The sequence below is a fragment of the Acanthochromis polyacanthus genome, chromosome 17, assembly GCF_021347895.1.
Source record: "Acanthochromis polyacanthus isolate Apoly-LR-REF ecotype Palm Island chromosome 17, KAUST_Apoly_ChrSc, whole genome shotgun sequence".
Lineage (NCBI taxonomy): Eukaryota > Metazoa > Chordata > Actinopteri > Pomacentridae > Acanthochromis > Acanthochromis polyacanthus.
In genome coordinates this window covers 253,132-279,766 of record NC_067129.1, presented here as the reverse complement: position 1 = coordinate 279,766, position 26,635 = coordinate 253,132, and the positions used below count along the sequence as shown (strand labels likewise).

The 26,635-nt window shown below is 39.2% G+C and overlaps 2 protein-coding genes and 1 long non-coding RNA gene across 4 annotated transcripts; 2 read left to right on the top strand and 1 right to left on the bottom strand.

Moving 5' to 3' along the window:
- Positions 1-996: 996 nt before the first annotated feature.
- Positions 997-11,008, top strand: LOC110965583 (heterogeneous nuclear ribonucleoprotein A/B-like). Its single transcript, XM_022214684.2, has 9 exons — positions 997-1,126; positions 2,373-2,563; positions 5,639-5,807; positions 5,989-6,147; positions 6,386-6,517; positions 6,864-6,966; positions 7,313-7,459; positions 8,583-8,670; positions 10,661-11,008. Exons 2-8 carry the CDS (start codon positions 2,397-2,399, stop codon positions 8,651-8,653), a joined length of 948 nt encoding a protein of 315 aa, XP_022070376.1. The 5' UTR covers positions 997-1,126; positions 2,373-2,396; the 3' UTR covers positions 8,654-8,670; positions 10,661-11,008.
- On the bottom strand, positions 10,698-14,064 carry LOC110965581 (uncharacterized). The gene is made up of 3 exons (XR_007937241.1): positions 13,986-14,064; positions 13,189-13,336; positions 10,698-12,621 (listed from the first exon to the last, which is right to left on the bottom strand). It is a non-coding gene; the product is annotated as an uncharacterized LOC110965581 (long non-coding RNA).
- On the top strand, positions 12,533-26,635 carry LOC110965586 (cornifelin homolog B-like). Of its 2 annotated transcripts, none has more exons than XM_022214689.2 (4): positions 12,533-12,643; positions 22,881-22,994; positions 23,899-24,050; positions 25,102-26,635. In XM_022214689.2, the coding sequence occupies exons 2-4, from the start codon at positions 22,889-22,891 to the stop codon at positions 25,222-25,224; spliced, it is 381 nt and encodes a 126-aa protein (XP_022070381.1). In that variant the 5' UTR covers positions 12,533-12,643; positions 22,881-22,888; the 3' UTR covers positions 25,225-26,635. The 2 variants fall into 2 exon arrangements, with proteins under 2 accessions (XP_022070381.1, XP_051793716.1); XM_051937756.1 differs by lacking the exon at positions 12,533-12,643 and adding an exon at positions 20,718-22,253.

Here is a 26,635-nt window from a genome sequence, read left to right as displayed (position 1 = left end):
CTGAAGTTCTCTTACAACCAACCAGAACCAGAACTTCACACTGGGAATGATAACAAAGAAAGGATGTTCTCAGTGCAACATTGACAGAACGTTTTCCAGATGTTATCAAGACCTCAGATGATAGAACGTTCTAAGACGACGTTCCTGTACTGAGATTTATTGACATGATGTTGATGCTCAGAGTCCTTTTTCTGAAAACAAAAAAAGAACAAGATTCTGGTCAATGTGACGTTGATTTTCCTGCAGTTTATAACAGAATTAATGTGTTTTACACCCTAAAAATTTTAACTGGTGACATTAAGTTATGACAGATTAACTCTTTGATGCACAATATTTGTCAAAAGTGACTCGTTTTATGTTGAATATGTTTCACTTTTCACCCATGATGTGCATCAAATTGTTAAAAATGCTGTAAAAACTGCATAATTTTATCTGCTGTGTTTTACAAACGACTATAGCACAGGAAATATTCATAGTATGAAGGTAAAATCTTTCACTGCGTCATTAAATATACACAAGTTATTGGAATTAAAAGCTGATTCTGAGATGGAAGCCTCTGAGAGATTTTTCATGGAATAACCACCAAAAATCTGGCAGTGTGTCTGCAGCCTGTTAATATTTCTGTGATAGTAACTGAGCTAATAAAAATCTATTTTACTGCCTCAAATATTTTTTTGGTCACATGCCAGAATAAAAATTATGCAGGTGCAGATTAGTCGTTTTATTTACAGCGTTAAAAGAAATGTGGCGGTTGACTTAAACAGCAGCAGCAGCAGTCCATAGTTCAGCACAGATTTGAACAGCAGCTACAATTAGGGCTAACCCTCGAGAGATCAGAACAGATTCAAGCAGCAGCTAAGGCTAACGCGGACCCTCTATAAAGCAGCAGAAAGGAAGCCGGAAGGACGTTTAGCGGCTGGATTTGCCCTTTGTCGCAGCGTCCGTGCACTCTGCCAATCACAGAGCGTTTTTAACCACACTTCCAGCTGTTCTGTCCAATCACAGACGCTGTCTGTACGACGTCCCCCGTTGCTGGGTCACATCCGGTCGTATATATATTGCCACGAGTTAGCGGCGAATTTGGAGAGTCCATTTTGAGCAGCGCGTCCCGGTGTTTCCCGTCAAAGTAAGAACGCCTGGATTCATTTATCCTTACAATAGTAAATACATATTTAAACTGGGGGTCTTTTCATTGTGCTTTTCCTGCGTTTTAATGTTTTTAATCTGTATTTTTAGCGGTTTCGTGCAGCTAGCGGTCCGTTAGCCGCAGCGGTGCTAATGTGCGGTTATTCCTCTGAATGAAGCGCTGCTTTAGCGGCATTTTCAGTAGGAGATTGTGTCTTCTGTTCTGAGAGGAGTCGATTCAAACTATTTCCTTTGCACCTGCTGTGATTTTACAGTCTTCTTTATTTATGATGAGTAACGGGGACAGCTAGCTGCTATCCGAGGGGAGCTAGCTGCTATCCGAGGGGAGCTTGCTGTTATCCGAGGGGAGCTCGCTGCTAGCCGGGCCTCGCCTCGAGTGCTAACGGAGCAAAGCGCGGTTTGCTTGAATGCTCCGTTAACGAGGAGAATCCACGCCGTTAAAACACGGAGACTCAGGCCGGTTCATTTCTTTTTAACAATCGGCTTCGTACAGCATCGTTATCTAATGGTGTTAAACTCCACAATGCTTCACAGCCAAACGGATTTTAGTTCTATTTTTTTCATCCAAGGGGACCGTTTAAAACTTCATAATCTCAAGCTTGGATGACCTTTTTATTTATATACTTATTTTACCTTTGCTAACTAGGATCCACTAAACCCAGGGTTCATTGTGTCTTTAGCTTGATATTTTAATTAATTTTGCATTTAGCTCTGAACCATCAACACCACTAGTTCGGTCTATTGACCTGCAACTTCTTTTTAAATTAACCAGTCTTAAAACATATCTTTACTTGTCAGAATTTAAAATAGAACAGTATGTACAATATCAACAGAACTTCATATATTTCCTGTTAGTCTTAGTTTTCCACTGATGTTCTCACACATTTGTACTCTAACCCATTGCTCCCTTAATACTGCAAATATTCCTGTTCTGCTATTAATAAGTGAATTATTTTATCTTAATGTCATAAATTAAAAATCAAGCTTGGCCGTAAAACTTCTTGTATTTTCAGAGCTCAGGTACGCTTCCTGAACATTCGCTAAAGTTCAGTTCGTATTCATATTAGCAAAAATAGGATTAAAAAAATACAGCAGCCGGTCGATTTAAATGACTGGAAGTCATAGAACAAGTTGATCCTAAAGTTAAGTTTTACTTTTTCATTTATGAGAATGTGATGTTTTATTTATCTTCAGAAGGCACTAAAGTTTGTCTGGTCCCTCCTCAGTCTCTTGAAAAACCCATCGTCAGAATGGCAGACGCTGAGAATCTGCTGATGGAGACGTCGGAGCAGAATGGCAACGAGGGCGAGGAGGACCAGAATGGAGCCGAGCAGGAGCTGATGGGTGGAGATGACGTCCAGGACAACGGCACAGACGGAGGCAAGATCGACGCCAGCAAAGGAGAGGAGGACGCTGGGTGAGTGTTTGAACAACCCGAGACCCTAAATGATGACTAAATAATGTCAGGACAAAGATTTGGGTGAAGAACAGAAATGTAAACATTGGTATGAGCTTTGTGTTCCAACAATATCAGAAATAAGATGGCGCTTCATTTGTCCTGAAAGTACGTCTGGGGTCAGAAAACCGAAATAAGCAGAATAGAAGGAACAGAAAGATAAAAAAGACGGTTCTGTGTCAGCTGTATGTATGTATGTGTAAGCTGCTATAAAACTAACGTTGCACATGGATTTAAAGGGGAACTTTGTTTTTTTTTTTCCAACCTGGGGTCTGTTTTCATCTGTAATTTCATACATGTGAGTGATGGAGAAATGAATTTTCGACATAACTCCAGTATTTAGCCAGGCAGGCAGCTTAGCAGCTCAGCTAGCGAAAAGTATGGGGCAGCCGGCCCCCCCCGCATCAAAGTCCGCCCTAACGTGCTTTTTGCCCCACTCTGACCGGCTCAGATAGTCTCAATGAGTGTCCCACAACATTCAAGAGATGAGAAGTGAATGAAAACCTCCACATTACCTGGCGATCGCTCTTTGTTGTGGTCTGTATCCAAATCTCAGGACGCTAGAACGCAAATCTGGTTCCGAAATCGCGCGAGAGCTTGCCCCAAAACCGGTGTTTTGGCGCGAGCTATCACTGCCTGCCTGGCTAAATACTGGAGCTATGTCGAAAATTCATTTCTCCATCACTCACATGTATGAAATGACATGGAAACAGACCCCAGGGTGAAAAAAAATGAAGTTCCCCTTTAAGATATTCTGCATCATAAAGAAATGTATTATATGCACCTCAGCCCTGGGTAAAATTGCTCCATCCGCTCTTTTAGGAGAAACTGTCGACAGGCCGAACGGCTGTGGAAGTCAACGCAGCTTTAGGTCGACAGACTCCACCTAAAGGAACTCAGAGCGTCTTTAAATGAAATGCTGAGAACCGCCAGGACCCAGTATTTCTCACAAATTATCTATTCAAATAAGAAAAACCCTAGAGTCTTATTTAACACGGTTATCTCTCGTCTCCCCTGTTCTTCCCAAACTTCCTGTGTATTGTCAAGCAGACAGACGGACAGTAATGAATTCCTTCAATTTTTTTGTTGACAAGGTCAGAATCATTGGAGAGAATATTTCTCCTCTGTCCGGTTTAAATTCTGACTTTGGGATATCTTTGTCTTGTAAGTGGTCATCTTTTAGCCCTACCCATGACCCTACAGGATATCACTGCTCTGCTACAGAGAATGAAACCCTCCTCGTCTCCTGCTGATGTTCTCCCTACAAAGCTGTTTAAAACAGTTTTTAACACTATTGGTCACACAATTGTGGATTTGATAAATGTGTCACTCTCAGCTGGTGTGGTTCCCAGCTTTTTTAAACATGCGGTCATTGAGCCAGTACTTAAAAAGCCAAATCTAGATCATTCACAACCTCTTAATTACAGGCCTATTTCCAAACTTCCATTCTTGTCTAAATTAATGGAAAAAGTGGTAGCAGAGAATCTCATTGCGTTTTTAGAAAAAAATTGAATGTTCTTGACATATTTCAATCGGGGTTTCACAGAAATCATTCCACTGAAACGGCCTTCATCAGAGTCTCCAGTGACATTTTGATGGCAGCTGACTCTGGTGAATACACGGTTTTAGTTTTATTGGACCTGTCATCTGCTTTTGATACTGTTGATCATAACATAATGATTAATAGACTTGAACAGGTAGGGTTATCTGGTTCTGTCATAAAATGGTTTTCATCTTACCTTTCTGACAGAAGTTTTAGTGTCCTTGCTCATCAGATTCTCTCTGAAACGGCACGCTTGACATGTGGGGTTCCACAGGGCTCGGTTTTAGGACCAGTTTTGTTTTTACTGTAAGTTCTGTCTCTGGAAGTCAGTTTAAGGACATTTCTTATCATCTGTATGCAGATGACATCCAGTTATATTGCTCCTTTTAAGGATACAGAGTTGCACAAACTGTCTTCCTTAACCAGCTGCTTGTCCAGCATAAATCAGTGGTTAGCTGGAAATTTTCTTCAGTTAAACCTAGGTAAGACAGAGACTCTAATTGTTGCTCCAGAAAATATGATCCCCTTGATTAAGCATCACTTACGCACCTTAGGCTCGTCCATCCACTCAAGTCTTAGAAACCTCGTTGTTGTCTTTGACTCTGCTCTGGAGCTGCATACAAAAAACTTAATAAGAAACTGCTTCTTTCAGTTAAGGAATATTTCTAAGCTGAGAGCTCAGGTGTCTAAAGCAGAGCTTGAAATGATTACTCATACATTCATTTCTTCACACTTGGACTATTGTAACAGCCTTTTTACGTGTTTGAGCCAGAAACAAGTCCACCGTCTACAGGCTGTTCAAAACTCTGCCGCAAGACTCTTAACCCACACCAGGAAAAGAGACCGTTTTAAAAGAACTGCATTGGGTCCCAGTTTATTTTAGGATTCATTTTAAAATTTTAGTTATCACTTTTAGAGCTTTGAATGGTCAAGCTCCAGTTTATATTTCCGATATTTTAAAACGCTACTATCCTAAGCGTTCTTTGAGATCCTCAGGCCAAGGTTTGCTGGTCATTCCCCAATCCCATTTTAAGAGTAGAGGGGATCGAGTCTTTCAAGTAGTGGCTCCTAGGCTTTGGAATGATTTGTCACTGTCTCTGCACACTTTAGTCTCTGTGGAGTCCTTTAAAAGGCAGCTAAAGACCTGGCTTTTCAGTCAGGCTTTTATTTAGGTGGTGGTGTTGTGACAACTTGTTTGCTGTTTTTGTGTTTGTGCACATGGTTGTGTCACTCCCTGTTGTTTACTGCTGATTTTAATTTTTCCCTCCTGATTTTATTGTGAAGCACTTTGTGAATTTGCTTTCTGTGAAAGGTGCTATATAGATAAACTTTGCTTGCCTGCTATTCGGTAAAGTAATATTAAATGTGATGTGGGACATTCTGCAGCAGGAGACAGAAAAATTACAAACGAAATCGAAACACTGGACCTGAATATTCTGACATTAATGATAATCATTACACATTATGAATGATGTTGAAATGATTGTTTGCAGTAAAATGTTTGTGGGCGGCCTCAGTTGGGACACGAGTAAAAAGGACCTGAAGGATTACTTCAGTAAGTTTGGGGAGGTGTCAGACTGCACCATCAAGATGGACTCCAACACCGGCCGGTCCCGAGGCTTCGGTTTTGTTCTCTTCAAAGACGCCAGCAGCGTGGACAAAGTGAGTCTGAGTAACCGACTGATGCTTCACTTGTAGTTTTGTAGTTAAATCATCAGCTGTTTGGTGTTTTAAACATGTCACAGAAAGGGAACTGTTTACATCCAGCTTTTCATAAATCAGATGTCTCTGACGTGACCGAGCTGTGTTGGTCTCACTTTAATCTTCACATACTTTTCTGCAGGTGCTGGAGCAGAAGGAACACAGACTGGACGGACGTCAGATCGACCCCAAGAGGGCGATGGCCATGAAGAAGGAGCCCGTCAAGAAGATCTTTGTCGGCGGTTTGATACCCGAAGCAACTGAGGAAACCATCAGGGAATATTTCGGCGCCTTTGGAGAGGTCAGTTTTAAATAATTTGACATAATAGAGCCAAACAGCAGAACCCCACTGCTACCTGCAGACTAAACACACAGTAGGATGAAGGGTAATAGTCCAGAGTTTATTAAAGCGGACAGTAAGGCTGATGTTTAGGCTGTTTCCAGAAGACATTCAGGTTGGCTCCTTAGTGTTCCGGTGCCTGAAGTCTACATGTAAAGGTTGAACAACAGTGGGTCCATTTTCCTCCTTATCTCTCCAGATCGAAACCATCGAGCTCCCCATCGACCCCAAATCAAAGAAAAGGAGGGGCTTCATCTTCATCACGTACAAAGACGAAGCCAGCGTCAAGAAGTGTCTGGAGAAGAAATACCACAACATCCAAGGTTCCAGGGTACGTACCCAAAGAATCAGTGGGTTGGTGTTCCGGTGTGGTCCAGGAAGTTTTGTAGGTGTTGTTCTCAACTGCCTGCAGTGTGATGCTGTTAGTCTGGGGATGAAGTTAACATCACAGCTGAGATCTTTAAGAATCTTTGGTTTTGTAGTTAAGGGAAATTTGTCAAATGTGAAACACAATGAAGCCTATATTGACAGGCTCGCTATAGTTTTGAGGCTCTGTTGCTGAAGTATTTTCAGTTAGATTTTGAGAACATTTTCATGTTGCAGTTGACCGGAGCTGAGAAGTTAGCTCCGGTCCTGACCTCTCAGGTCTGGAGTTAACGAGTTAATGTCCTCCTCAGTGTGAGCTGAAGATCGCCCAGCCGAAGGAGGTCTACCAGCAGCAGCAGTACGGAGCGGGACGTGGAGGCGGCTACGGAGGCCGGGGAGGCCGAGGCCGTGGAGGTAAAATGGAGCTAACCTTCAGAATACATTCATCTTTTATGTGTGGGTTAGATGAGATGAGTAACGGCAAAGAGCTGAAACTAACGACGGAATGTGAAAGTTTGTAGTTCTGAATGAAGCTGAGACTTTGATTTATTCCTGGGTGAATAAATAAAGTTTAATATAAACGTTTATCTAACAGTCTCGGTGTTTTGTCTGGAATCAGAAGTTAATTTCCACACTTTCCCGTTACATTTTGTTGCTGTATTCAGCCGTCGACTGACTCCTTTAATGAACTTTTAATTTGTGCAGTTTTCCTTGAAGATGAGACTTGAGTGTTTTCAGTGTTATTTGTGTGAACTCTCAGGTCAGAGCCAGGGCTGGAACCAGGGCTACGGAAACTACTGGAACCAGGGCTACGGTAACCAAGGCTACGGCTACGGCGGATACGGCGGCTATGGCAACTACGACTACTCCTCTGGTTACTATGGATACGGCCCCGGCTATGATTACAGTAAGTACCAACATACCATAATACACAGTTCCAGGACTCGGTGTTCAGACTGGTTCATAAACTGATGACAACAGGGAATGTTTTTATTCTTTATAACAAAAATTATATTTAAAGTGAGGACAATAGATTTAATAATTTAACTACAGGGTTGTTAAATTGGAATCTACACAACTGAGATGCACTTTTTTGTTTTTCCGGAGTTGGAACTAAAGATGCTTTAAAGCTCCTCTGAAGGTCATTAATTTGGTGAAATTTTGGCTGCTGTTTAGGAGAATTATCTATTCCAGCAGCACTGAACCATAAAGTAGACGTGTTTTCAGATTCAGTTTTTAACTTGGAGGTTCCAGTTCTCCGTTCCACCTCATAAACAAAGGAATCTGCATGAACAACACTGAGTACGTGAATAATAACTGTTTCCGTGTTTGGCACATCGGTTATCGGTTAATTGCTGGTAATAACTGAACCGTTGTCAGTATCTGATACATACTATATGACTAGAGATGAGGACCCAGAGGCTGGGTTTTATTCCAGCTCCTTTCTTGCAGGTTCTCCATTATTCTCCCTGATTAATCCTGTCTGGCTCTAAGCCAACAAATAACTTCATAAGTTATTTTTAAAGTTGTATTTTGACAATCAGTTCTGATGAGGCAGGAAATGGAAGGTGTGTGTGATAGAATGGTTTCTGTTGTTTATTTGCTGACCGTAGCGTTGTGGTGTTTGAGCAGCCGGCCACCATGACACCCTCTGAGGCGTTAACGGATTCTGGCCCAGCGTCACGTCGTCAGGACCAACAAGTCCAGAAACACAACGCTCTGATGCTGAGTGGCTGTACAAATATACAATATGAAAAACAACTGGTAGTCACTATTAAATCATCACACAGTTCTGGTAGTAAAACGTGGAATCAGGCTGCAGACTCGCTGCGAAGATTCTACCCAAACTCCACAAACGTTACTTTGATTTCAGACTTGTCTCTCTGTATATTAACTATATATGTTATATCACTGTTACTATAGATGTATTTCTCTTTCATCAGAGAATAAATGTTGATTAAACACAAAACAAAGTGAATACTGAATGGAATACACCCGTTTGACCCGTCTGTATGTTTTCTCCTCCACAGACCAGGGCAACGCCAACTATGGGAAAACCCCCAGACGGGGAGGACACCAGAGCAGCTACAAGCCCTACTGATGATCAATACCCACCAGGTAAACGCCACATACAGGCTATAAAAACATGTGACACCCTCATTTACTGTTCAGCCCAGAAGGAAATAAAACAAGTAGGTAAAGATAAAGGCCTATTGACTGACCATCCAATCCAACTTTATCTCTAAAGCACTTTAAAAACAACCAAAGTGATGTACACATTAAATAAAATAAAAATAAAATGGTGCAAGTATAAAAATAAGACGTAAAACACAGTTGTACAGTAAAAGTCGGCTCTAAGATGAGCCGTAGGAATCAGTCAGTCTGACATTCAGTGGGAGCTCATTCCACAGAAAAAAAAGACCATCACCCCTCAGCTTCTTCTTGGTCTTTGGCTTGATCTGCTGACCTCAGATGGATGTAGGGAACCAGCAGACCACACAGGGGAGCCAAACTATGAAGGCATTTAAAAACAAATAAAAGAAGTTTGAAATCAATATGGAGGTGCACTGGGAGCCAGTGGAGGGATTGGAGGATGGAAGTTATGTGACTAAATTTTCATGATCCGTTAAGACGAGCAGCAACGTTCTGAACCAGCTGTAGTCTGGACAGTGAGGTTTCGCTGAGTCCTGAGTAAAGCACGTTTCAATAATCTAAACGGGTTGTAATAAAAGCAGCATGGGTCAAAATTTCAAAGTTGTGGGGAGATAAAGGACCGTCATCCAACAGATCATCAGGCTATTGGGCGTTTTTTCGATTGTCTCAATGTTGTTGTTTTTTTTTTTTGACCAATCGCTGATAAATTAACGCCCTACTTCAAACCTGATGCAGCCTCGTCTGTATGTGAAATGTCAAAGTAAAAACTAAAGAAACACAAATTTGTTTCCACAAACCAGGAAAATGGCTTCTCTCTCTGGCTAATGCTATGGCTATGGTGCTAAGGCTAAGCTAACAGCTAACGGCTAAGTTAGAAGGCAGCTAGAGAACAATAACTAAAGCTTTAAGATGTGGACCTTACTGGGTGATAAAAGTGATCAGAATATATTTCTGTGGTTCCAACATAAACAGGGGGGATAATTTAATGACTCCTGTCATTTAATTATTTAATGACTTCAGTTAAAGTTTCCCTTATGAACGAAGAATCCTCGTTATGAATGACTGGTTCTCTGCTTTAATACATTACATGAAATGTGTTTCCGTCCCAAATATTAGTTATCAGTCTGCCTCGATTACTAGAATCTATCAGTCCTGGAAAATCCGCATGGATCGATCTCTGGTGTAGACGCACAAATATGAATCTTGGGTAATCATAAACAGGCAAAGTTAGTGAAATGGTAAAAATAGTAGTAGGATATTTTACAGTTTAAAACAAGAAGAAAAAAAGCCCACAGCTAATTAGCTGTGTATGCACAAGTTTTATTTAGTATTTTGTAGATTTTTAGCTCTGCAGATGGTTTAATTTATATTTAGTGCTTTAAAGGCATTATGGACGATGTTTTTTTTTTTTGTTTAATTTGTCTGATTCACATAAAATGAATATACTGACCTTTAGTGGACTTGTATGTATGGTTTCTAAAAAAATTTAAAAAAATAACTGTGGACATGTCAGGACCTGAAAAACATCAGCCAATCAACGCGCTCGGACCGAGGCGTTTGGTTTGCTCCCTTTCCTGTCAATCAAAAATCTTCCGGCTCAGGCCTAGTTACGTAGATTACGTACGCCTTGGACTTACGTGTTTTCTGTATGTGTTGCTTTGGTATAGCTTCGTAGTTAGCTGGAGACTTGTTTTGCTCATCTTTTTTTACATAAAGGCAGATAAAGATCCAGGGGGACCCAGCCGTAAAAGACAACTTCACGAGTCCTACGCAAGTTTCTGGAGGGGGGCGTTTCTTCATAAATATTAAGAGGGGGGAGGTTAGAGGGGGGTGAGGGAGAGGTTGTATGTGCGCATGCTACGTTCAAAGTCGTAGGAAATTAAATCTCCTCTAATGCCTTTAACCCTTCAGTCCTCAGCTGCTTCAGAAATCATTTGAATGTTTCCCTCCTCAGGACTCCAGTGAGACCGACGGCTGGACGGACCGACCTCTTTTATGACAGAAGACCATTTGTACAGAAAACATCCGAAATATAACTTTTCCATGTGTTTTTTTTTCTTTTTTTTTTTAAAAATTCTTTTATTTTTAGGTTTTACTTTTCCCTTTGTTGTTTTTTTTCTTCTTTTTTTTCCCCCTTCCTTCCACATTTCCACCGGAAGTGTAATTTTTACTGTACTTTTTGGTACCCGTTTGATTCTAATGTATTGTAAGGGTTGTATTTTACATGTTTGCTGACTTTACAGGTTGAAAATCTTGGCGCTGTAAAGGAGCTTTTTTGACAAATAAAAACAGTTTTCAGTAACTTCTTTTTGTTCTGGTGCTTCTGGGGGGGGGGGGCTAACCATGGTTGGTAGTCAGCTTTTTATTATTATTGGACTGGATATTATTTGAGTATTTTAGTGTACCAAGAGGGAATTTTAACCCTCCAGTACTGTTCAACAGCTTATGGTATTAACCGATATTTCCATTCAAAATACAGCTTTCTGTTTAACAATTAATAGTTTAAACCTTTATTCCACCAAAAACTTATCTTTCTTGGCTGCCGAGGCACATTGGGTATATTGTGTAATTGGCAAAATTATGTCACTATTTGGTTAAAAACTATGAATCATGTGGTCCAGTAGGTGGCGCTGTTGCTGAAGAAATGCAACTGTGATGCTGAAAATGCATCATTTTAACTTTGGTAGTGTCTACAGATACGGACCCGTAGCCTGTGGGCTACGGATACAGCACTTTCCATTTGCCAGACAGATACGGACCCGTACGCGAATCTCGAGTCATGGAAAGTACGGGTCCGTACCTCTACCAACTACCTACCTTTAACTTTACCACATGCTCAGTTGTCTTGCACACTCAGAGCCAGCAGATGTTGTCATTTATCAGTTTACTTTTCTAGTCTTTAAATGTTCTGAAATTTTGTGCATGTTAGTTGTTTCAATGTTACAGTTATCACATTAAATGTTATTACAAATAAAAGGCATCTTAAATAAAGGTAGATCAAATAGTCTTAATGTTTAGACTGAGACCTGACAAAGACTCTTCTGATGTCAGATTTTTAGTTACTCATGCAGATTAAATGCAGTGATTTACTGTAAAGTCCTTTGCAATAGTTATCTGCTGGGTTTGTGACTCGGCATCATTTAGGTTTAAGAAGCTTAGAAGTAAATTTGAGCAACCTCATTCTATAAATCAAGTATGAGGATTTATGTGCTTTCTTGGGATGATTCAGCTGCATTTAGTTTCTCTGGACTGCTCTTTTAGTATTCAGACATAAGTGGCACGTATTTCTGTCCATAGTTTAATAAAATAAAACCATGTCCTCAACAAAGATTAAACATTTTGTTAAGAACTGGAAACTAAGGCATGGTTACATTTGCACATATTTGCATTTTAATGAGCAAAATTTACACATCTGAACATTTAACCACATGAAACGGCTTATATCTCATTTAAAAACAGCTTATATCTCATTTAAAAACGGCTTATATCTCAGCGATGGCTGGTAGTACTGAGGACTTAAATCTTCTGGACTGTCTGCATGTGACGCGACAGCCGGATGTCCAGACCTTCACCACAGTCGTCTGTCTTTCTGTTCCTTTAGCTGTCTGCTTTGCTTCGTCTGTCTTGGTTTCAGAGCCCGTCTCCCTCTCCTCAGTCATCCTGCTGGTCAGGACTAGATCCCTCCTGGTTCGAAGGTCCTTGAGGCAAAGCTTGGCTCCATGTAGAACCTGAATTCTGTCTGAACTGGAAGGTTTTTGACGCTCTTCCCCGTTTGAAAATGGCTTCCTTGCTGTCGTCTCTTCCTCCAGCCAACCTCCTCGGAGCAGCCGGGCGGCGGTGAGGAAAGAATCTGTCTGTCCAGATGTTTCTGACACCAAACCCCGGCCAAGATGCTCGTTCTCCATCTTCCTGCTGCTGTAATACAGGAGATGTGGAGGTACTGAGACACTGCAGTTCACATTATTGAAGCCTTAGATTAAATGAAAGTGTTCCGGGTGAGTTTAGTGAGCTCATTGATTCCACAAAGAACAGGACTACATGGTAGCAAGACAAAAACAATCTACCATCTCAAATCATCAAACAATTTCTGACATGTTGCACAGCTACCGTGCCTTACTGTCCAGCATTAGCTTTAACTAAATGTCCACAGGTCAGAGATGGTGGATCTTTAACCAGTAAACAAGAACTGGCTGGATTACTGTGATTTCAAGTTGCAATTATGCCTCATTTCAAAAATTGACAGTTTTAAATGTGTCTTTCATGCAAATTACTACTTCCAATTTAAGAATTTATGGGTTTGAAAGGTGTGTGTGTGTGTGTGTGTGTGTGTGTGTATATATATATATTTGCAAAAAAAAAAAAAAAAAAGGCCAGAGGGACCTTTAAAGTTGCAGCTGCATGTAAGTTAATCAGTTAAATGCAAGTGGTCAGTGCAAGTCAGACCAGAACAAAGCAAATCAGATGTCAGAGAAACCAACTAACCTGAATGAAGCAGAGGCTGGTGGAGCTGTTGCTGCTGAGACGCTGACAGCAGTAAAATCTGTCTTTCTCTGAGTCTGGAGATCCAGAAATCAGCAGCAGTCCTGGCTGAGGAAATCAGGATCTGTGAGCTGAAGGTGGATTCTGGAGGCTGCAAATGTGATGAAATGATATAATAGGATGAATAATAGGATCACCAAAGAGATAAAGAAGAACAGAAACGGATGTAGTCACACAATAGAGTACTTTTACAGAAGTCCAGTGTTTCCACCAAAATCAGATGTTTACCAGAGTACGCATTATGTTCAAGACTGAATTTAGTAATAACATGTCAAATTATGCACAAGATGTCATAATGCAGAGATAAACATGGAGTCTTTCAGAGATGCTTGCAGATGGAGATGACAGGATAATGATCCACTCCAGCCTTAAAGCTTCACATCAAAATGATCCTGTGGAAAAAATGTTGAAAATGTGGCAGCAAGAAAAAAACATATGTAAAAATGAGGGATGCTGAAATCTTTCAAAACTGTATAAACGGTGAACATTAAAGCAAATATCTGCCTGTTATGTATTTTTCAGTCAAATGTTGCAAAAGCATGAAATGAGAAATATCTATCATCAAGAATCCTTTACAGCTGAAAGCTTCAAGAAGCTTCATCTCCTGGTTTTAGTTCTCCTTTAACCTGTCAGATAAACTCAGCTGAAAATAAGAGACTCAGACACCATCACAGACAACATTAATGAAGATCATAGCAGCACTTGTTGGAGGTCAGAATATCGACAGATCGTCCACATACGTGAACACGACGAACCAGATGTGGTGAAGCTTCAGGTAACAGCAGATTTCAGGGTTCGATCCTCTTTCAGTCTTTGCTCTGGTTCCTCTGCTCAGGACCGACTGCCTCCAGTTATTTACCCCCTCGATCGCTCTAATGCCCAGCCTCTTCCTGCGGCTTTAACCCTTTCTGCGTTTCCATATAACTGAGCTCTATTGCTACAAACACTGAAAGGTGACTTGAAAACTTGCAAAATATAAGCAGCTATTTAACCTGTGCATGGATCAAAACAAGTGATGGAGCTTTAACACATGAGATACTACGGCATGAATCTGTAAATATGTGAAGAGTTCATTTGTAGCCTTCAGGGTTTCATTTCAGCTCTGGTTCAAGTGAGCAGCTGTTGAACTTCTCTGAGTCAAATTATTAAAGCTGCACTTTTCTATATTTTTACAACATGAAAGGCTGTAAATACTGCGTGTAACGTGATGGAAATGACAAACTAAACCCACAGGATGATGATCCACTCAGAGTGTCTTTTAGCTCATTGTTTTGAGATATTTAACCCTAACCCATTTTCAGATATTTCCCCAACATTTAGTTTAAAAAAAAAAGTCTGTAGCGGATGCTAGCACATACTAGCACATGCCAGCACCCTCATGAAGTGATAAAACAGAATGTCAGTGTTGGGTTGCAGTGACTTCAGGCTGTTCTTCATAGTAACAAGGTAATACTGTCCTATGTTATGTTCCACAAGATGAAAGAAGAAGCACTGAGAGGAACATTAAAGGGTGAGAAAGCTGGAGCAGACATTTGTAGGTGACAGAGTTGCTCAAACATCAGGATTGAATTGACATGAATCTTCTAATCTGTACTCGCTGCTGAACTCGGTCACCTTCACAGAGACTTTTAGGGATTTCAGACTGAAGGCCCGGATTCTGTTGACAGTGTTGGACTGTAACCTCGGTCTGCTGCTCCACTGGGTGTTTGCTCTGAGTTCAGCAGGTTTATCTGCTCGGGACAAACTAGGAGGACGGCTGGACATCAGGCCGTCAGAGTATTGAAAACTACGGATAGACCGCTTATTGCCCTGGACCATTATTGTGGTCGATATTTGGCATTTTTCCGATTATCTGTCTTGATATTGATCAATTATTGATAAAGCTCTATTTCAGTCTCAGAAATGTCTCTAAGCAGAAAACCTGGACAAGAAACACAAGTTGTTGCCAAAAACCAGGAAATTAGCTCCTCTCACAGAGGAATGTAATATATTAAAGGGGGAACGTTTTGCCTTTTTGTTGAGGGAACACATTAAAGAACGTCCTTCTGGAGGACGTTTCCAAAGTAAAGACATTCTCACTGCAACCTTCTGAATGGTAAATGGTTGTATTTATGTAGTGCTTTTATCCAAAGCACTTTACATGATACGTCACATTCACCCATTCACACACTGATGGTGGAAGCTGCCATGCAAGGCGCTAACCACGACCCACCAGGCAATTAGGGGCTCGTTGTCTTTCTCAGGGACACCTCAACATGAGCACGACGGGCCGAGGATCAAACCAGCAACCTTCCAGTTACAAACGGCCAGTCTACCCACTGAGCCATGCCGCCCGGAACATAACATAGGACAGTATTACCTTGTTACTATGACCTAACCTTCTGTTATCGAGGCCTCAGATTACAGAAAGTTCTTTAAAAGACGTTCTTGTACTTTGATATATCAACAAGTGGAACGTTCTGGCTGCAGTATTCTGCATGTTATAGAATCTGTAGGACATTTTCAGAACGTTTCTTGATAACAATGGAAGGAAATTCTCCAACCAACACATCACTCAATGTATGTTATGGAGGCCTCAGAAGACAGAACGTTTTTACTTTATCCTTTGCATTTTTAGAATGTTCCTCTAATCTATTAAAGGTGGAATGTTTTACCTATTTGTTAAGGGAACACCTTCTTCTTTAAGGTAACAGGATGTTCTCAATGCAGCATACAAAAAAACATTTTCCAGATGTTGTCTATACAGAATGTTTTTTAACGTTCATGTAATGTGACATATCAGAGGTGGAATGGTTTGCTTTTTGTTGAAGGAACATATTAATGAACTTTCTTTTAGATTTTTCTGGATAGATAAAGTAAAGTTCCTTAATGTTCTGAGGATGTTTTTGGGATGTTTTCCTGTTTTTGTTTTTCTGTATTTTTTCTACAAAACATTTTATAATGTTCCTATAATGTGACGTAATTTATTCCGAAACTATTCCAGTTACTTGAAGTCAAAACTGACATTTTAGGTTCAACTAATGAACTTGTAGACATTCATTAAATCGCAAACGATGCAGAGAAAAGCTGATTTGACTAAATTCCTTCACAGTATTCTTTTAAAGTCCACAGTCACGAACACGAGACTGTTGCAAGCGCTCCCAGCGATTTCAAATATTTAAGGATTTCCCTAAACCACGTGACGGTGGGCCTCCTAAAGCTGCCGTTCACATGTTCACAGAGAGTTCTGCCTCCAGTCAGAGAATGCTGTGGAACAAAGTTCACGTTCGGGGAGCTGGTGTTGGATCGCAGCGTGCAGGGGTTTGTTGGTCTATCAGTAGGTCAGAGTTAATGGGAAAGCTCCAAAACACTGACTCAGACAGCAGAAAGGCTGGCATCACTGCAGCTGGAAGTAAAAGACTAAACTGGTGTGCCTGAGTTCTACAGATGGACAGCAACAGTTTTTAATTTAAATACTCAGCTGTTGAATCATAGGAGTGCCATAATAAAACATAAATCCGTTAAAAAATAAGGAGAAAAATGTGGAAATATGAAGGGAAATAAATAAAAGAACAAATAAAAATAAATCTCTTAAAAAATAAGGATAAAAATGTGGAAATATGAAGAGGAATAAATAAAAAACAAATAAAATAAATCTGTTTAAAAAAGGATAAATATGTGGAAATATGAAGAGGAATAAATAAAAGAGCAAATAAAAATAAATCTGTTAAAAAATAAGGATACAAATGTGGAAATATGAAGAGCAATAAATAAAAACTAAATCCATCAATTAAAAAATATGAAAATATAAAGGTCAGTTTTGTCTTTGCTTTTCCCTTGTCCAGGTGAGTAGTCAATACCTGAAAAAAACTAAACAAAAATGGAGAAACAAAATTGGCCTTTATATTTCCATATTTTAAATTTTTTTATTTATCTGTCTTTATAATTAAACATTTATTTCCTTATTTGCTGAGCCCAGAGGAATAAAGCAGCCAAATATTCAAATTCAAGGACAAACTAAATTAAAATAGCACAATCCTAAAAACTGTATTTTTGTCTGCAGATCACATCCAGACCAGAGTTTACCTCCACATGACTTCCAACAGGTGAAACTGAAGCTGCAGCCTCGTTCATTTTAAACCTGTTCAGATAAATGTTTAGAGTTTTTACTGTGTGTGTGTTTTTTTTTTACAGCTTTGCTGTTTTCATTGAAATGAATGGAAGGTGAGCCGGACAGCTGTAGCTCTGGTAAATTTTACAGTAGAAACTTCATTTAAACGGGGCACAAATCTTTGAATATTTTTCAACTAAACTCATATTTTGATATATTTTATGTTTTTTTTCTGCAGTAGAAATCCAGAATTTTCCTTTTTTGGCAAATTAAGCATAATTGTTAGTGGTGGGACACAATTTTTAAAAGTTAATCTAATAAATTAGAGGTTTTGTAATTGATTAATCGCATTTTTGTCAAATGGCAATAACTAACACAATGAGCAAAGTTTTTCAGTTAATGAGCGGAGCTATCAGACGGTGTTGTTTCCATTTCCTACAGAGTTGTGTTTCAGTGTGAGCTAATGACTGTTTTCATTACTGTAGTTGTCCTAATATGTAAACTGATTGATATCGTGATGCACGATACGGCTTTCTTTACATTTTCACCGGAGTTCCAACTTACGGTGAATATCGACTTATGTAGGAACAGAACTCCGATGTGAGTCGAGGACAAACTAGTAACATTATTTAGTGAACTTAAATAATGTTACTTTCTATTTTTCTGCGTTTTTCATCTGTCTGCTACATTCACAGATTACTGCAAACGCAAAGTGACATTATAGCCGTTTGACTATACATATGACATTTATAGACTTTTTTATAAACTCTGGCACTTTCAGTGTCTTCTAAAGTGGTCTATTATGGGATGGCGGCACCGTTAGCACCGCCAAATAACCACAAAAAGGATCAAAATCATCCGAAAAGCATGCAAAAGATGGCATAAAAAGAGAGAAAATGATACCAAAACGAATCAAAAGCACCACAAAATGTAAAATCACCATAAAAATATGTAATGACAGAAATTATGGAACTAAGAAAGTTGAGATTTTTTTTTAAGCATGTTATTTTTTCTGTAATTAGTAATTGTATAAATTATACCCCATGTTTAATTAGAACAGGACATATCAGCTGGCTGAATTCGCACTGGAACTCTCACAACTTCTTCATTATTTTTCTTTATCATTCTATTAATATTTTTCTTGTGTGCCTGAAAAATGCAGATGTTCTTGGTGTTTCATTGCTCACAGGTTCATTCATTCTCTCACAAGTCGGGTGGAAATGCCGCCTTAAATACAGCGTTGTGTTCCGGTGTTTCCAGAGAGCTGCTGTCTTTGTGTTTGATGAGGTTAATGTTAATCCCCGAGGCATTCAGGTTCAGCAGGAATTATTCAGGGTTGGACTGATGTCGGTCAAAGCTAGGCCACGTCAGCTTTCAGATTGAAAATGTGACCTCTTCAACAGAGTCAGAATCTAAATTGCTTACACTTATATATGCTTCTTTCCACCCACTATGTGGTGGACCATGTGTTGACATTTGAAATGCATCTTGAAACCATGAAGACACCTGTCTTATCAATTCAATTAATTGGTGACTTCTGTCTTCTTTCTCTCCCTCTTGCCCTCTGTTATCTCACAGCACTGAGATTTCTCAAAGAAATGTAAAGTTGGCTAGCCTAGCCGCGCTAGACAACCCACGGCAACGAATTTAATTCTCTGCCAGGGTGGGTCTAGTTACCCTCCATAAGGCTCGAGGCTGGATTCTCCTAAAACTGGCCGGACCAATCACCATGAAGTGTAGAGTCAGAAGGCGGGCGTAACTAAGTGATGACAGAGGCGCGACAATTCTGACAGAAACAACCGGAAACAATAAACAGTTATCTTTGGACTCGGCTTTGGCCACAGCCCTTAAAGATTTGAAGCTAAAATTCAACTTGAAAGATAAACAAAGGACGGCACTGAAGTGTTTCATTGAGAAGAAAGACGTATTTGGACTTATGCCGACGGGATATGGCAAATCCTTAATATACCAGTTGGCTCCGCTGGTTGGGAAGCTAATGGGACTTATCCACAATCCGCCGGCGCTCTAGGAACTCCGTCAGCCTATTCGTTGCGCTGATTGGTTGTATACCTACCCAATTGCTGCAGAGGGATTTGAAAGACAACCTTTTAGCCCACCTCCCTCCCTGTCGAGCTTCCCTAGACCCTTGTGCCTTCAGAAACATGGGGCTAGCGTGGCTAGGCTAAAAGTAGGCTACTTTACAAATGAAACGCGTTATTATTATTATTATTATTATTGCTACTACTGCTACTACTATTATTATTATTATTATTATTATTATTATTATTATTATTACTATTACTACTAGGCTACTACTACTACTACTACTATTATTATTATGTAGCACTACACTGTAGTCGTCTTTACTCGTTCATACACACACAAGCTTTAGACACCAGCTCATAGAGTTGATTACAATTCAGACCATAATAAATCCTTTTTCAAACATTTTACCTGTGAAACACACATTAAGACCATCAGGAAAAAATATAATATGCAGATGGAAGAATATAAAGCACATTTAAATATTTTGGCAGTTTAGTTTGAACAGCTACATTCTGTCAGCGGATGCGTCCATGGAAAACACATGAGGACAAGAAAAGTCAAAGTCTTGAGTGTCGTTCAGGTCCTGTCGTCAGGGCAATACTAACTAGCCAGGGTGCGCTTGAGTGTGTGACTTCTTTCAAGTTCATGCAATTCTATACCATGGCCGAATTAATTTGTTTTTGTTGTTGCGCCCAATAGGAGCTGCGTTTGTATTGCAGGAGACAGCAACATTTGGCTAACTAGCCAATTAGCTTCTAAGGCTACAGTGGATAGACCTTGGGCTTGGGCTAAGAGTTTACACCACCGATGCTAACAGCTTGATATTTCTCTACTAAAGGCATCATATTCAGACATTCTCGAAGATATAGTGAAATGCAGGATTCTTTCATGCTCACCACTCCAGCCTCGCTTTCTTCATATCGATCTGCATCCTCATCCTCATCCTCATCCTCGTTGGCCCCTGTGCCTGTGATGGACCGGCAGCGGCTACAGCAAACATTTCTGTTATTGTTTGACTCCGTCCGGCCGACGCTTCGAGAGCTTTCTTCTCTTTTCTCTGAGCTTTTCAGCCCCACCTTTACGTTTTTTGATTTTCTTCTCCATCTCCAACTGCCTGGCTGGGCTTTACTGCACACACTGCGATATCAAATCTGAACTCTACTCAGCCCAGAGCTGTCACCTGAGGGCGGGGCTGAGCGTGCGTGTGGTGTGATGCATGTCAGCCTGCGTGCCTGTACAGGGCAGATGAAATGGTTGGACGCTCATCCCATTCGGCCAACAGAATTATTTATTTGTTTTTGCTTGTGATAGTAGCAGTGAAGAGTGACAGGAAATGGGGAGAAGAGTAGGGGGAAGACATGCAGCAAAGGGCGGTGGGCAGGAATCGAACCCGTGCCGCTGCATCAGAGACCAGTCTCTGTACATGGGTCGCCTGCTTAACCCGATGAGCTATACAGGCACCCGGCGCCCAATAAACAAAATTATTTAATAAATACCAGCCCACCGGCCCAGATGTGGACCGGCCCTTCGGTCAAACGACCGAATGAAATAATGTTCAATCCGCCCCTGGATGGGAGAGGTTTGTTTATTCGGGGTTCCTGCTCAGATGTTTTTAGGAGATCTAAGAGGTTATTCAGGGAAGCAGGTCAGATGTCACAGGTCAAACCTCTGCCTTTATTACTGACAGAACAAGAAATGCAGCTGCAGCCTCCGGCTTGATCATCTCTAATGTGCTTGACATATTTTTTTCATAAACATTGGATATTTAATGTGATTTTTAGGCTGATGTATAATTTCTGAGTGATTTTTGTTCTTAAAAAATGCCCTTTGACCCCCTTTTAGCATGTTTTTATGTGACACACAGAATGAGTGAAAATAACGTTATGTGCTTTTATTAAAAAAGTTTTTTTTTCTTTCTCATATTTGGAAAACCATTTTGTACTCCAATTGTTCTGCTTACATCAGACTATCTACCAATAGTTTTGATTTTGTGGTAAAACTTGCTAGACCTGCTCAGTCAGTTACAGGTCACCAAAAATAACTTTCTTTATCATGGAGTATTTTACATTAGATGGTATTCTACATGTTTTATTATAACATGCAGCTACACGTGATTCCGAAAAAACGTCACAAGCTGACTTCTTTTTATCACATTTATTGTTCATTTGTGCTCAAAGATGGAACTTTTCATGACAAGTTTAACTCAGCCATGCTGTTAAACCCTTTTATTTGGTCTACTTGTCTCTTATTGTCGATTCTGAACCAATGACATGAGGAGGAATAAAAGTAAACTTTAGACTATTAGATTATAGATTATAGACTATATATACATATACAGTGCCTTGTGAAAGTATTCGGCCCCCTTGAACTTTTCAACCTTTCGCCACATTTCAGGCTTCAAACATAAAGACATAAAATTTTAATTTTTTGTCAAGAATCAACAACAAGTGGGACACAATCGTGAAGTGGAATGAAATTTATTGGATACTTTAAACTTTTTTAACAAATAAAAACCTGAAACCTTTTTGTTTCTGTAAACTTTTAAGGATTTTTGTTTATTATTGTTGTTATATTTGTTTTGTTTGTTTGTCAAAGTAAAGTTAGTGAACTAACTTAGTTCAGGACGCTGACATTCGTGCGTTTGTGTTTCAGTCAAAGAATAAAAGTCCTCCACGTTGACGTCTTGGGGAGCCGCGCCCAGAGTTTGATCCTCCTCTTTACAATAAATAATAGCCTTGTTTTAATAAAAGATCCAGGAGGAACCGGTGCGTCTGGTTTTGTTGCGTCAGGTGATCGGTTTGCTGCAGCTTCTCAGCGCAGACTTTAACCGTGACCAGACAAAAAAACTCAGAGCTCTCTCAGAACACCAAAGGTAAAACATAAATTTGTTTTGTTTTTATCCCCCAAAAGGGTTAGGTCAGTTTAAAAAGGACATTTCTAAAGTATTTTTCAGTGATTAGTGATTGATTTTCATACAAGATTAATCAACTTTTAAAAGGTAGAAAACAAAAGTACGTGAATTCTATTTAGAACTTTAAACTGTGTTTTGTAAAACTTTATGCACCTTAAAGCATTTTTTATTCAGTGCATTTTATCCTCATTTTATTTTTTTGCACACAGAAGTTTTAATATGTCATATGTTGTACAGAATTTAAGCAAAAAAACATGTATTTCATGTCGAGGACATGACATAACATAACATGTTTTCTGTTCACATCTCCTCTGTGTAAATTCTTCCATATCTGATTACAGCGTTTTATAGTAATTAAAACACAGAACAAGTTTGTCAGAGGTAGAACTGCTTTTTCTGTGCTCGAAGGTACAAATACAACACTTCAGTTGTTGACTTTCATTCTGGTATCTTCTTTGATATATAAAAACTACAATGTTTAGTCCGTTTCTGAGACTTTAACACAATGAAGATAATGGTCTGAACTGTACTCTTTTCCTTGTATATAGTGCATATAACCTGTAACATGAAGTCTCTGTCCTCCTGCAGGCTCCATCATGTCCTCTAAACTGGTCATCAGGCAGCCTCATCCGGTCATGGATTCCCGAGAGTCCAATCAGTGGGGATCTGGGATCTGTGACTGCTGTGACAATGTTCCAGAGTGTAAGTCTCCTGTAGTTGTGCTCACAAGTTTACAACCGTAGAAAGTCTTATAAAACAGAGAGACCTCAAAAATGTTCTTATTTTGTTAGTTATAATGCAGAAAATCCTACACAGCCTGCAGTTCAGCCAAAAAGTCCCTGAATTTTAGTCACATGACTCGTTGGTCGCAGCCGATTCATTTGTTTTTGACAGACCCTATTTAGGAGATGATTTTTTAAATTGAGTTTTTAAAGTAATGTAGATAATGTGGATCAAAGCACAGCTGCTGTACCAAAGTGTGAATACGATTGGTGTCAAATATCTTAACAACTTTGGCATTAAAGCTGCTGTCCGGAGTTTCCGTTTGTTTTCAATTTATGTATCATTGTTTAACAAAACTTAAATGTGTTAGTCTAGTTCGATACTATAATATAAAGTTAGTATAACGCGATATGAAAATTTATTCCTGAGCTCCGCCTTCCTCTCATAGACCCCCATGTTATTCCAATAAAGAATAACCTTAACTAATGTGATAAAGTAGCTAAGACCTACAAAGTACGGACCTGATCCTAAAAGAGAGTACTTCAAGGAATGTTGGAAAAATACAATCCGATGATTCTCTCAGTTTTACAGCTTTGGCCCTGATAATTCAATATATACTCATTATCAATAGTTCAATACATTGTGGTACAGTACGTTATAATGTAGAACATTAGTACAGCATAGCACATTATACTATTGTATGACATGGAACATTATTTTTAACTTGAATCTGGAATCCTGAATCTAAAGAAGAAAAACTACATTAACATGGATTATAGAGGTGAAGAAGTCACCGCAGAAAAGATCATTCATTGACTTCCTCATGTCTCCATTTGTATTTTCTTTTGTGGCTCCAGTGTGCTTATGTTTTTCTCTGCCTCAGGCTGTTTTGCTTTCTGGTGCTTCCCTTGTTTTGCCTGTAAAACTGCCAAAGACTACGGCCAGTGTCTCTGCCTCCCCCTGCTGGACATCGGCTTCATCCCACCCATCACCATGTCCATGAGGGTCTCCATGCGAGAGCGATATGGCATCAAAGTAAGCTTTAATTCTGTCATTGTATTACTCTATGGCCAGATTTCTTTAGTTTGTTCACTCAGCAGGCAGCAGCTCAGTGACTCACAACTTAGTGACTAACTGGGTCGTATATTTACAGTTGTGAAAACCATGATAAAAATAAAGGAGGACAAAGTTTGGACTGATATTCATCAGGTGGACTATACTATGCTGCACTATACTACAGTATATTTTAGTTTAGTGTAGAATAGGATAGGATAGCCAGAAGAGTCTGAGGGCCAGGACCAGCCGACTGAGCAACAGCTTCATCCACCAGGCTGTCAGGAAACTCAACTCTCCCCCTTTTCTCCCCTCTGATCTGCACGGTAACAGCACATTGACTGTTTGACACTAAGTCACTTTAATTTGCACTCGTCTTGTCTTCCGTTGTACTTCAACACTCAGGTTCTGAATAACAGAATCTAAATCTGTGCCGTATGCAGATTAGGATGTTGTTGTCTTTTGTTTTTCTCTCATCTTGATGGTATTTCACGTTTTAGGGTTACAGAGAAATTCAATTTCAGTTCTCTGTATGTGTACGCATGTAGCAGAACCGACAATAAAGCAGACTTTGACTTTTTTAAAAAACTTTTGACAGTGTAGAACAGTAGGATATAGAATATTATCAATAATAGAATAGAATAGAATAGTCCAGTGCAATATAGTATAGTAGTGTATTACAGTATTGTACCGTATAATATAGCATACTTTAATATAGAATACTACAGTATAGTATAATGTAATACAGTACATTATAGAATCAAATTGAATAGAATAGCACTGCAAAACAGTATAGTATAGTTTAGTATTGTATAGAATACTGCAGCATTGTATTGAATAAGGATTTCACAAGAGGAGGAATAAGAGATTTCACCTTTTAAGAATATTATTCTTGTTTACTGTTTTTGTGGATCATCAGGTTTTTCTGTCTCTATATTTGAACAACTAAGCGTTCTGAAACAGAGGCTGGTGTTGCTTGTTTTAGGCCTTTAACCTGGAGTTTATATGTGAAAATCTGATGTTTGTTCTGCAGGACACCATCTGTCGGGACTGTGTCTATGCAACCTTCTGCGTGGCCTGCAGCTGGTGCCAGATGTCCAGAGAGATGAAGAGAAGAAACATCCAAATCGTTCTGGTCAGCGCTAAAAACACATGACCTCTATCGTTAGTCTTCACCAACAGGGCTGCCAAATAAACCAAAGTCTGCATATTAATCACGTTTTGACTGCAGTCTGTTGAGACAGAGTAGTGATGAAACGGTTTATAGACTGAAAAACCGTAGAATGATGCTGTCATGTAGCTTCATTAGAGTTAGCTGGGATGTTAAATCCAGCATCACTAAAAGCTCTCAGTGCTGGAAATGGTTAAAAACAGGTTTTTAAAATTTATTATGAGTCCATTTTAGTTTTTCCCTCTGAGACCAAATAGAACAATAATGCTGTCTGCAGCAACTTTTTAGGCGAACATTTCTCACCAGTAAATTAGTTTTTCCCATAGAAATACAGAAAAATACAGGAAATTTGAGTTATATATATATAGATCTATCTATCTATCTATCTATCTATCTATCTATCTATATATATATATATATATATATATAGTATATACAGTGTTTCCTCTACGTCCATTCAGCAGCGGCGGGCCGTCATTCCTAAATTCTAGCCGCTACTACTTCAAAACACAAATATATAATGATAAAATCTAACCCTAACTCCAAGCATCAACAGTTTTCTAACAGCGCTTCATTTTCAGTGGCCGAGTTGTTTTTATTGAAAATGAATTTTATTTTCCTCTCAGCTCTTCATCATAACAACTGAAGCAGGCTGCACGTGATTGGTCTTTTTATGCTGAAGAAGAGTCACATGACATTTTTATGAAACTTGGATAACGAAGAAAAATGAAAAATATTGTCCAAAATCCAAATCAAATTGACCATAATTCAGGGTCAAAAAGCAATAAAATTGTAAAACTTCACCTTATTTTGGACAATTTTAGACTGACGGGAAAATAAATGTTTACTTGATGTAAACAAAAAAGACTCTTTATTGCCAAAGAGTTCCCTTTTGGTACATTTTGGTCTAAAAACCCAAATTAAATTGATCATAATTCAACGTTAAAATCAAACAAGAGAGAAGAACTTACTTATTTTTACCCACAATCCTCAGCTCAGCTACGTAACAGAGCTATCTAATCGACTTTAAGCCTAAGCATGCTTAATTTGCATCTGTGATGGAAAGAAAACTAATGGATTCTTCATGTTTTTCACGTTTCTGGCTGATAATCTGAGTCCTTCTGGTGATAATTCTGGCCGTTTTAAGTGTATGTGTGTGAAATGAGGGCTTTTTATCACGTCTTTTAATACATTTCTAATTGATATTTCCCACTTTTCTGTGTTTCCTTTAGAAATGGAAAAACATAAGATTTATGTTTAAAATAATTAATAAACAAATAATTTTTCTGAGCTCTGATGTGAAAATGTCTTTTGTTTTTTACTTATTTTTAAAAAATCCTACTGTATGTTTTCCATTTTTTTCATCAATAAAAATTATTGAATTTATAAACAATAA